We start from the raw sequence: 12,435 nt of genomic DNA, 5'->3' as shown, positions 1-12,435 counted from the left end.
TATCTGGCCAGGCTGGCACAGAGGAGGGCACTGAAACTCAACAGAGACATGCCGAGAGCAAGCCAGCGGACGGTCTGCTTCAGCAAAGCCCACTTCTGACGCCCCTAATTTCTATATTTAACAAAGTAGCTTTTAACTCAAGTGAGGAGGTAGGGGAAGCAGGCTTTCAGCCTCTTTTGAAGGACACTATTTAGCCGTAAGTACCTCTCAGTCACTTCTGCAATATGAGATTTTTCCTTTTTTTTTTTTCTTTGTCATCTCAGTAAATCACAGAAATGTTACGGAGCTTGATTTGAAAGTTCTCTGAGAAGCAGCAAACACCCTGCAATAGTGACTTATGACTATTATCATTACTGTTGTCATTACTGATGTCGTAGAGTTAAGACCTATTTGGATCTAAAGATAGACCACGCTGTAACCTACAGCTTCCTCAATTCATTCAGATTTGCAAGAGTGGAGTGTTTATTACACTCACAATTCACAAGGAGCCATGGGCTTCCAAATCAGCTCTGCAACCCGTTGTACCTAAATTGGTTTGAATCACAAATCTGCAAATATTTCTATATTTAGGGATGAGGTGTTTTACCATTACAGAAAGCCCATTATTTTATAGATACAGCAACATTTGCTGAAAAATGCATTTTACTCAGAGGAAATCAAATAAGCAAATAGAAGGGAAGATATGTAAATCAGTAGAACATAAAAACTGTGCGGAATAAAAAGCATGCACTGTATTGGAAGCAAGCAATTTGGCTTCTGCTGACAGAGTCTTTACGAAATGCTAACACTTATTTATTTGATACCAATGATGGATGATCTAAGAGTTCTCAAAGGTAGTTTTAAAAATGGGAATAGCACAGCGGATTATGTGACTTTGCTGGTCATATACTCCGGTATTATCAAAATACGAAAAAAAAAAAAAAGATCCCAAACGTGACAGAAGGAGGAAAGACAGGAGGAAGAAAGACAGAGGGCCAGAGCCGAGTAGGGGTTTGGGAGTGGGGGGCCTGAGCTCTCCATAGTGGGATCCGAGCCTGTGTGCTTAGGAGGAACAGCCTGGGGCGTGTGAGCCTCAGAGGGAAGAACCAATCAGAAGGAGGACCAGCCAGTGGCAGGTAACCTACACACATTTATCCATTCATGGGCACATCTACCCGCCAACATATATTTATGGAGCCTTGCTGGGGTCCCAGCGCACCGCCATGCACTTAGAGTCCAAAGCCGTGCCATCCAGGTGTGTCCACTTCAGTAGGGAAGGAATGGTGAAAATTCACACCCCGCCCCCAGACAACCAGGGCTCTGGCAGAAGGTCCACTCGAGGGCCAGGAGGCTGTGAGACATCTGGTGTCCTGACCCAGGGGCGACCCCCTGGCCCAGCCCTAGAGGAGGCATGAGCCCTTCAGGGGGGATGGCAGAAAACAGAGGCCCCACCACGGAGGCAGCAGCAGGCTAAGCCTCCGGGCGAGGGCTAGGTGAGCGTGGAAGGCAGAGAGCCCAGGGTCAGCAGGTGCGGAAGCTAGAGCTGGGGCACTGAAACCTGGCATGTCCACACATACTCGGGCAGCTGTCTGGACAGTGGCCCCCAGCACACTGGCCTGTGGCTGCGGCACCAAACCCCCCACAGGTCTCCTGGGGCTGCAGGGTACCCACTGCTCCCTGACTAACAAAGGATGTTAGGTAAGGACGTAAGGTAGACGTTATCTACCACACGAGAACAAGGGGTCATCCTACAGAGGCCAGTGAGGAGGTAGAAGGGGCTTTTCCAGGTACTAGAGGCACAACATAAGGCTCTTCTGGATTTGCTGCTACACATCATTAATCCACCAGATTTCACCAAGAGAGGCTGCACAAAGTGGCCCGTCGGCTCACCTGCTCGTGGGTGTGTGCAACAGACATGGGACGCCGTGCGTAGCACGGAGCCTGAGTTTTTCTCATTCTCATCCCCTCGGCCAGAGTCTAGGGATCCAAAGACAAAGGAGACTGGCCCTATATGCAAACCATTCACACCGCGTGTTCGGGAGTGGCTTTAGTCTGTAGAACCCTTCCCAGATGGAGGGGCAGAGAACTTTCCTACGGGCCCAGCAGGGCCCCTGTTGGCTGCTGGCCTCACCCCCAGAGCTGGCTGTCCTAGGACACCAGGCTCACACGGCTGCCGTATCTTCGGAGTCACTGTCGCATGTGGGCTCAGGGACTGTGTGGGAGGACACCATTCTTCAAAAAATAAATATGTCAGAGAAAGGGAATTTGTCGGCAGGCTCCTGAGCCCCTGCCCGAGAACAGAGAGCAGCTGTCCTAAAGAAGGCCCACGGACAGAGGAGGTCGGTGGTTTCCCACCCAGGCCCCAGAGACCCCCCCAGAAAGTCCAGGTCAGCCTCTTGTTATTCTCAGCATTTCCAGAGACTTCGTAGAGAGTGTCTTTGCCCGCAGAGAAGCAGCCAGCTCTCACGGAATGGTCTTGTCTCACCAGGCCGACCCCAACATTCCTCGCCGATGGCGAGTGCTGACGGGCATCATGCCACAAAGCAGACTGAGTGTTCCTCACACATGATACGATGAACAGGGCCCGCCACGATGCGGTGCCAATGCGGGAAATGAGGGAAACCGAGAGGAGGAGGATGAAAACCAAGTATCAACTTTCTAAACCAAGAGCACAATGTTTTAATTTCGAGGATCCGGTGAAACCCCAATGTAAGGCCATGGCCTCTGACTGCTGGCTTGGGACCCACTATGGCACCACGTGTGTTAAATGGCAGTCACTGGGAGTCAGGACAGCGACCCGTAATCCTGCAGATAGTGGGGAGGCAAGGCAGTTAGGCTACGCGGTGGCGACACTCACATCACCTCTAGCCGGGCCGTCCTGGAATCGTTCCCTCCTTCGGACACGATTTCACAGGTGTAGTCTCCAATGTCACCCGACCACGTCTGGCTAATGAGGAGGGACCCGTCCTTCTCTACCACAATCCTGGAACTGCTAGATGGGGTGATGACTGTGTTGTCCTTCTTCCAGATGTAGCTGTAGACCAAGCACGAAGTCACGAGTTAGAAAAGATCTCCAGTTAGGAGCCAGCCAAGAGCCTAGAGTTAGGATCTGGGCCACAGGCAACGGGCCACCTTGTGAGTGGACCAGAAGCCACAGCACCGTGCTCTTTAAATGGGTGAATTTTATGACATGGGAATAGATCCAAAAGAAAGAAAAAAGAAAAGCAACCAGCTATCTTGGTCACAATACAACAATAGATGCTGAAGTCAAAAACGGGTCAGTGAGGACCATGGAGAACACTGATCTGGTCTTTGGGTTTAGAGATGGAAGTCTGTTGTGTCATGATCACACTTGTCATTTCCTAAATCTACTTCACCTTCCCACCCAGGAATGCGCCTGGAAGAGGGGGTTGTTGACCAAAGAGGAAGTGATGACTGTCCAAAAACTCTTCAGAGGGGAACCACCCAACTTCTAGAAAAAGACAGATCATACCTCATAAACGTGTTTTCTTAAAATCCAACCGTTCTGGCAGAGTGTCCTTAAAACTGCATTTCTTTCTCATTTAATTTGTTATTTATGACCACTTTCACACATTTTTCTTTTTGAATGTAGGAGCACTTAAGAGTGTGCCCAGCATCTGGCTGTCAGTGGACAGGAGCCACTACTCACTGCTGGATGGGATCAAAGTGCTGGCTTTCCTTTCCAAAATAATTTGCCTGGACTTACAAAACGTACCCAGTTCTTTTAAAGGTTTAATACACACAGAGCACAGACATTAATAAACTGCTTATCTGCAACTACCCTGAAACAGAACAGACCTGGTCTCCCCAGAAGGAAATGAATAAACTGCTCACTCGGGGGTACAATGTTCAGCTGCAATTGTCCCTTAGGGCCCATGCTCTTGAGGCAGAGAAACCCGGGCACGAGGAGTGCCCCAAGAGTGAGCAATTGAAGTCCTCTTCAGGAAGGAAGCTCCAATTTTGTTTGTTTAATCATACATAAAAGCTCTGAGAAACCCACATGGATCCAGAGGGATTCCATGTAAGCTCACAGAGTAGCAGAAAACCAGCTTATCTGTCCTTTCTTTCTGGAATCCTCTGCCCAAACCATTTAGAGATGAACGGGTTCTTTTCTGGGAATGACAGCTCTCGCGAAGATGATCTCCATGGATTCCCTAGATAATCCTGAACCTGTTAGTTTCTGCTTGTTGGTTTTGCATCCGACATTCTCATAACTAAACCAAACTTGGCTTCTGAGCTCTGGGGAACTCCAGAGAGCCAGGTGGAGGCACGGAAATTCATGATTTGCCAAACACCTGCCCAAGAAGAGTGAGAAAGCAGCTCAGTCTCTGAATCCAGTTAATAATGTATGTGGCAGCCACCACCTCCCTCTGCCCAGAGTGAGACGTTCCAGAAAGAAGGAATGCATCTCGATTCTATCCATTTGGCTAAGCGCATGCCTTCTGGGCTAAGGCCAGAGAGACAATTCTAGGAGGACTTTATTTTTCTTTCTAGATTTATTTTCCAGGCTGGTTCTGAAAATTAAAAACTACTCTGAAATTGGCCGCTCTTTGGGAAGAAGCTTACCACCCACGGTCACCTGTGTCTGCTGTCACACATTTACCTGGAAAGTCACATGTTTCATTGCTACTGTCCCTTCTGAATCAGACAAAGACCAGATAGTCCGATGCCTTTAGTGGAGCTTCGAGGCACACAGTCCCGTCTTTACAAATACTTCCTATATGCACGAGGGGACTGTGGTTGCCTTTCTTCTGGGTGTGGGTCTCCCTTGCTCCCCATTTCAAAACGAAACCATCCCAGAGCAGAGAAAACCCCTCTTGAGTATTGCACGGCCCAGCGTAAACACCACTGAAATCCTATTCGATCCTTCCAGATTTTTCTCTCATTAAGTATCAGCCTCTGACAAGTACGTTTTACAGATAGTGTATTAACCTTGGCAGAAAAATCATGAAAAGCTGTACCGAAGTCATGAAGTGGAACATAGCTCACTGTAAATAATACATAAGGCTGAAGTAGAAAATGGGATTTGTGTGATTAATGAGGGAGCCCAAGACTGTGAGATGCCGTAATCAGGGATCTGTGGCTGAAATCAAAGCTTTCCAAATTCTCCCTTCCCATCTCCACATCAGTTCCTAAGCTCCCAGGACATCAACGAGCCCCAGATACCGTAAGTGACAGAACTGACCGGAGGGCGATCCGGGGGTCGTGAGTGGCTCCACAGTGCAGCGTGGCAGTGGTCCCCTTAATCACCACGCGGTCCTCTGGAGGGTTAACGATGGACGTGCGATCTGTGAAGACATAAGTCACAGCTCAGACAAAATTACACGCTCCAGAGTTTTCTCCCTCAGGGGGGAGGAGGGGAATGAATTGGTCATCTGACAACAAAACCTCTAAGTTTTCTCTCACCTTGGCAAAGCGAGCGTAAATGGAAGCGCTGGGAAATACTCAGGGAATTGAAAGTGAGCCTTCCCAGGCTACAGTCGTCGGGCCTCCCTCCCCACAAGGGCCGCTCCCGAACCTCTAAACCCTCTGGGAGACATTGAGAATGACAAGCATGTGCCGGGGTTTATGAGGTTCTGCAGTCTTAGGTGAGAATCTTGGTTCTTTCCCAAGATCATTAATATTCTGGTCATTTCTGCTGTCTGCACAGCACTTCATGACTTTGCAAAGTGCTTCCATTTATATTGTTTTACTTAATCTCACAACAACCTTGGGAGGGCTGTGAGAGCACCACTCCTAGGTTTCCGGACTAGAAAGTGGAGCTCAGTCAGAGGCGTGGTGGCTCACCCAACAATGGGCATGGGTCAGCAACAATGGGCTGGTCACCCACAGCCAAGGCCCCAGCAAAAGCCCTGTGCTGGGGGTCTCCCCTTCTGTATCCCTCTGAGGTGAACACTGCTCTGGTCCCACCAACAGAGCCTGAAATGTGGGAGACATAAGATGAGGTTGGCCCCCAGCCCAATTGCTTGTGGCTGAATGTCCAGGAAAACATGCGAGCTTTACTGTCCGTGGAAGGGGGAGGCAGGCTGTATGAGCATACCTATTGCTCTAGTGCTATTAGAATCTGAATCTTAGCAGATCTACAGAACTTTCTGATGAGTGACCTACAGACATGCAGACATCAACTCTTCACAAGCTGTTAAATATAAGGTTAACATGTTAGGGACATGTGACCAGTTGGAAGTGGGTAGACACAGTGGGCCACGAAATAAGACAAAAATCTTTTTTTTTTTTGGGGGGGTACTCAAAAATATCGGGGAGGGGATGAATTCATTTCTTTCTAAAACTCCTGGTGTTTTTAGAATACCCAATAAATCAGTAAGGTCATTGATTAAAGTGCACACAAACTGTATCGTAGAGAGCGAAACAAACATGAAATAAAGCATGGAAATTCAGTTTCTCTTTCAGGATAGTGTTTTAACAAATTCATCACTGATGCAAATTAAAAGTTTTTCTCTATAGACAAACTTTATAAAAATCGTGAGCCCTTTCTTTTTATTTTTTTAACAATGATTTTTATTTATTATTATTAATTTTAGTAACATACTTATAGATGAAGCAAAGAGGAAAAAGTATGCCAGGGAGGGAAGCTAAAAGTTTTGGCAGGGGAGGCGGGGGGGTTGGTGGTGGGCAGGGCAGAAATACTCAGTAATGAATCCTTACGTCTGGAAAATGATCTGTTCTCCATTTCAGAAAACAGTGTTCTCGATAAAGAAACAAAAATTGGAGAAATAACAAGGATTTTCTCCAGTTCACTCCTAACATAGAAAACACTCATGTTTAGTATACTAGGAGTGTTTGAGTTGGTTATAATGATATTATAGAAAAAAACCATACTTTCTCTAAAACATTAACTCTTGATTCGGTTTCTTTACGTGAAGCTTCCAAAATTGACCGCCTCACTGGTTTTGTCATTTGGGCTCATTTGGGCTAATACCCTCTCTGCCACCGACTGTAAAAAGTCCCTCTTTTCTCTCTCCTGAAATGTCCCCATTAAATATTTGAATACAGTTTCTAATTACGCTTTCAGAAACTGAAAAATTAATTACTCGACAGATTTCTACAAATTAGTTGTAAAAATAATCATTCTCTTATGATTCAATTAGAGAGTCCAAGGACATATTGACATCCCTAAGCACAGCTGACATGGCGATTAAGCTGTGATTAACAGAAGGTTCCACATGGCCTGTGGTCCTTACTCCAAACAGTTAAGGCTGCGGACGCGTTCAGGGACCCCTCCGTGTTGGCTGCGTAGCAGGTGTAGCTCCCGGCATCCTGGAGGAAGACGGGGGCGATCTGCAGACCCCCAGACTCCAGAAGCATGAACCTAGGAATCCGCACGGAGCCACTGGCCAAAATATGTTTTCCTGAAGAAAAGTCGAGAAAGCGGGAGGGTTAACACCAAGACCAAGGAAATGACCTGAAACAATCATAATGAAGTGAAAACTATACGTACAACAGTAATCAAAGCCATTCCCTTTAACATAATTTAGGATAATGGAGACCAAAAAAATCTTAATTGTCCGAAATAAATTATGAACCATGTATGCGGTCATTATCTCTGGCTGACTGATACTGAGTTTCCCTTATATCTGTATGCGCTTGAAGATTTTCTATGTAAAGCTACCATTACGTTCTGAATCAGGAGAGCAAAGGATGTGTAAGATAAAAGAACACCCTCTTGCTTGCTGGCCTGGAGCTCCTCAGACGTTTATGTTTGAGCGCCATGGTCTGAGGGTGTGGCGAGGCCTTTACGTAAACCCACATGTGTCAGCACATATTTATTAAGAACGGACCACATGTGTGGTTCATTTAGTGACACATGTGCCTGCGGAAGGAGCTGGAACTAGAGAGCAAGCCCGTGGCATGAAGCACCTCCTTACGGGGACTGAAAACGTGTGTCAAACGAGCCAGAAGCATCTTTCTCTCTCGGTTTCCTATTTCAGTAAAGCTTCATCCCTCCGCGGCCACTCTGCTAAGGGACACCGAGAAGGACCTGGGTGTCACCCAGGCTTTGGTTTCTCTGCCTTTTGTGAACCGAGGTCTCAACGGCTTACGTATCCTATCAGTTTAAGGTGTGCAATCTCAGCACCCTTCTTTCTTAAAAGAGCAAGGATATTATTCTTAATTTTTAACAGAACCTTCGTTTTACAAATAGGGACACTGGGTCCTGGCGGTACGTCTCTGAATCCACTCCCTGGTATTTTGGGGGAACCCCTTCATAAGCCTAAGGAGTTCTATGAAGGGCTGAGGCAGAAAACAGGGACATTCCCATGTTTTAAAACTCGGCTGTTTCCTCTCATGGAGGTAAGCTCCGTGACGCTCCCGGGGGCCTTGCCTGTCCGGCTCACGCTGGTGGCCCGGGCGTCTGACACTGGGCGGGTGCCCCACAGGTGGCTGCCAGTCTTCACTGAATGAACGAAGGAGGGCGGGACAAAAACACACATGGCTCGGGCCGATGGGTTCATCCCCGTGTGGACCAGGCTGCACTGGCGACCTACCTCTCCTCCATGTGATGGCGGGCTTGGGGGCTCCGGACACCTCGCACCTCAGGACAGCCGTCATCCCATCGGTGACCGTGGTGTCCACCGGAAGCTGAGTAAACGCTGGGGCGACATCTAAGCAGGAGCCAACAGGGAGATACTCAGTGCGCTGTCACCAGACGCGCTCAGACCTGCCTGCCGGGGTGGCCCATATGGGCTTTTATGGGACTAATCACAGAGATCACTGTAGCAATAAAGGAGGAAAACCTTTCAGGAGTGACTATAACCTTCCCTTATTTGTCCCTCAGGAGCTGCCTGTGTTTACAACCTGAAGAGATCTCTAGTCTCGTGGCGGAATGGACACGCAAGTGGGCGAGCGCAGGAGCCGGGAGCAGCTGCTTCAGGTGGACGTTAACCAGGGGGACAGTTATTCAGGTAAATCTAACAAGCTCGCCTTTAGTACTTTTGGAAAAATAGAAAAACCGAATTTTTGAATATTAAATATTACCCAAAGGATGACACTTTCACAAAATAACAGATTTGAAGCACATCAGTGAGGGATTTCCAGAAGTGTCGGGGCCCAAGCGCTGGGGGTGTCTTTTTATCCTTGGGGGTTGGCACGGGCCTCCAGCTCCCGAGAGCCCCCAGTCAGACTGAGACGGTGGTGAGTAGCTCAGGCTGGCTTTAGCGAGACTCAGCAACTTTTTCTACTCTGATCTGCATGTCCCCAATCCCATGAGGGCCCTGAGGTTCCCAGGACCAGTGGATGAAACTCGGGACCGAAGCACTGCTGCCACCTCTCCTTCTACCACAAAGCCCCTATGCCCCATGGATGCCACCACCAAAGCAAATCCCAGAGCTCCCTGCTTCCCTCCCCGGCTGGGGCCCCCAAGTCGACAGTACAGTGGCCTCCTCCCGGGTCCTAAGCCTTCCGCTCTTCCCTGCATTGGACATCCTACACCCGGCCATCGGTGCCCTGTGGAAGCCATGAAGGACACCCTGCAACTCCCTGCCGAAAGCCAGTAGAATCTTCCCTCAGGCTCCTGGGCCTTCACCCTGCTTGTCCCTCCAAACTACCTCCTAGCATGACCCCCGGCTCCTCACCAGACTGCGTCCCCACCGTCTCCTTGCTCCCTGCACACACACCTCCCCAAGCTTGTGTCTGGAAAGCACCTGCAGCCTCCCCCATCCCGTGACACCCATGTCCCCCAAAGCTTTGCACCTTTGGGCCTCAGCTCCGGCAGCATCACAAGGAACGCAACCTGATCACCCTCAGAGAGGCCTCCCTGGTCACTCTGGGCCCCGCCTGTCTGCTCGTTTCCCAGCCCTCATCCCCGGCTAAATTACCCCTCCTCTGCTGTCTGTCTCCCCGCTGCCTGACCTCTGTCCTGGAGGCGTGAGAACCTTGCATGTCTTCCTCGGAGCTCTGTCCCCAATCCCCACAGTGCCTGACACAGATGCTGTGTAAATGTTAGTTAAATGCATGAACTAATATAACACTGTGTTAACTATCCTGGAATTAAAATAAATTAGGAAAAAAAAAAAAGTATGCCCACCTGTGCCCCACAGCCACCCGGCCGACTTGTAAGATATACTTAAATAATTCTAATGGAGCGAAACTCAGTTTCTGGCATAAGTACTAGATACTATTGCCATCATTTGAAGCGATACTGGTTTCCTATGCTCTAAACCAGAGATTGACCCCTGGACAAGGTTCAAGGTAATGACCCCTACATTACCAAAACACACACACAGAATCCTTAAATTCCTAAGTTCAGGCAGGCGACAGCCGTCTGCATACGGACATGATTTGCTTCCTCAAGTGGCTCTCACACCTGAGGATATCAGCATTTGGATTCCAAAAGGTATAATTCCATAACCACTAAATACGACTTCATTTTAGAAAAATATTACAACTGTGGGGCTGAAAAAGGAAACCCACAGATACAGTGAAAACCTATACCTTCACTTTAGTTTTCAAAGACAGGGTGCCAAAGTATTTCTGCTAATGGGGTAATAAAAGAAACTTACAGAAGAACTATAATTATTCGATAAAACTAAAATAGAATGTGAATATAAAAAAATGGGAAAAAGATCAAAAGAAAAAAATTAGGAATGAGCTATTCACTGAACAGTCCTTCCAGTTCAGTCCAGAAAAGTGGAGATACTTGTCCCATCACTTCTCAGCAGAGAGGAGAGCACGAGGCTCTCCTGAGTGCAGGTCAGGCGGCAGGGCATAGGGACAATGGGGCGTATTTGCTGCCTGGGGGCTTAGCACATGGGCTTTCGTGGGCCGGAGAGGTGGCCCTCCACAGTGGGTCACTGCTGGTTCCCACATCTTGTCTGTTTGCAGAACAGATGCTACGGTTTTCTGAGTGGGGAGCTCTGGCTGAGGGCCCAGCGCAGGGGCTCTGGCTGCGGCGGGGCAGGACTCACTGGTGACGTCCAGGTAGGTATAGGTCTGGATCTCCCCTCCTTCATTACTGGCAAAGCACTGGAAGACCCCCGAGTCCTCAGGACGCAGCTTTTGGATCCGCAGGCCTCCACTTGACAGCATCTCGTACCGGGAACCCTGGAGCTTGCCGATGGCCGTGGCGTCCTTGAACCACTGCAGAGTGGGAAGAGGGACCCCTGCACAGGAGTGGAAACAATAGGGCATTTGAAAGAACTCAACTGCAAACACTTTATGTGAGGGCTGAGGAGAACATGTTTCAGACGCTACAAGGTGATAGTTTGGCGGCATGTTTTGTCTAGAGTCCCTTTCTCCACCTTGCACAGCGTTATGTGCAGAGAAATGGACACAGAGAAGCAGCAAGAGGAAGTTCAGTAATGAACTCTGGATCTGCTGGGCTGCAGATCCTTCTAGACCCCCCGAGCCGGTGCAGACTTGTGCTCTGGTCTGGAGAGAGAGGGATTCCAGCTGTGACCATGACTTTCCTGGGAACAGACAGGGATCAGGAAGGCCCCTGCTGCCTTGTAGTGCCCGCCTCTGTCACTCGAGGCTCAGGGAAGGGCTGCCAGGACCGGAGACACATTTGGAAGGAAGTGGTCACTGCAACCTTGAAATGCTGCTGGAAGATTAACCCCATCAGCGCATGCAGATGTCCCCAGTGCCTGGCACACGGCCAGTGCTCAGTGGCTAGAATGACTCTGATTAGGACTAACCATAAGAAGAAGGCATCCCACCTTTTCAGCCATCTCCTGCCGAGGGGGCTGGACATCACTGATCTAAGCGGACATCCCTGGCAGTGGAGGACGGCGGAGGTAAATCACCCGAGGTACATGTGGGAGGAGGCTGAGGGGTCCTGAGGGGCATTTAGCTGTGGACGTGGGAAAAGCTGCCTTGGCTCCCAGACAAATGTGAGTCCAGCAGGTAACAAGCTGGGGTCAAAGGATGGTGCCACCCCTGTCCCTAGGAGCTAAAGGTACTCGAGCAAGGCCAGCACTTGGAGCAGGAGGACGGAGGGTCAGACTGAGGCTGGCTGTGCCTTCCTCATCTCATTCCTCATCTAAATGATGTTACAGTGAAAATTCAGGCCTCGGTCAGTGAGACCAGAGCTCTGCACCACCCAGCTGGCCCAGTGGATGGTGGTGGGGAGGCTGGGTTTGGGAGGGAAGATGCAGGGGACAAAGGGCAGGCTCACCGGGGCAGAACCTGGGTTGTGAATGATGGGACTCTGCTCAGCCTGAAAGCGTGAGGACCTCTGTTGCTCGGCCCCGACACGGCCATGCTCAGTGCGTGGAGCCTAGGGCATGATGAGGCGCGTGCTAGTCCCTGATGCCTTACTGCCTAGGATGGCCTCTGACCTGGGAGACCCCAGTCTCCTTCCCTGGGCAGCTCCCCCGGAAGCTTGTGTGACTAGTGGTAGGGGACACTGCCACCTGGGTGTGTCTCTGACCTTCTAAGCCACCTATGCCAACTGGGTAGACACAACAGGCTGTGCACAGTCAC

General features: G+C 49.4%; 1 protein-coding gene across 3 annotated transcripts in view; it reads right to left on the bottom strand.

The window, feature by feature from the left end:
• SDK1 (sidekick cell adhesion molecule 1) overlaps positions 1-12,435 on the bottom strand; it is an 869,284-nt gene that overhangs the window by 211,946 nt on the left and 644,903 nt on the right. For all 3 annotated transcript variants that reach the window (XM_082714190.1, XM_082714191.1, XM_082714189.1), the window contains exons 9-13: positions 10,920-11,114; positions 8,502-8,618; positions 7,200-7,367; positions 5,186-5,288; positions 2,837-3,013 (exon numbers count right to left, since the gene is read on the bottom strand). In XM_082714190.1, coding sequence (XP_082570316.1) covers positions 2,837-3,013; positions 5,186-5,288; positions 7,200-7,367; positions 8,502-8,618; positions 10,920-11,114 — 760 coding nt within the window. The remainder of the gene's footprint in view (positions 1-2,836; positions 3,014-5,185; positions 5,289-7,199; positions 7,368-8,501; positions 8,619-10,919; positions 11,115-12,435) is intronic.

This window comes from Mustela nivalis (genome assembly GCF_964662115.1).
Source record: "Mustela nivalis genome assembly, chromosome: 19".
Classification (NCBI taxonomy): Eukaryota; Metazoa; Chordata; class Mammalia; order Carnivora; family Mustelidae; genus Mustela; species Mustela nivalis.
The sequence above is the reverse complement of the archived record's forward strand: the minus strand, read 5'-3'. Positions and strand labels throughout refer to the sequence as shown.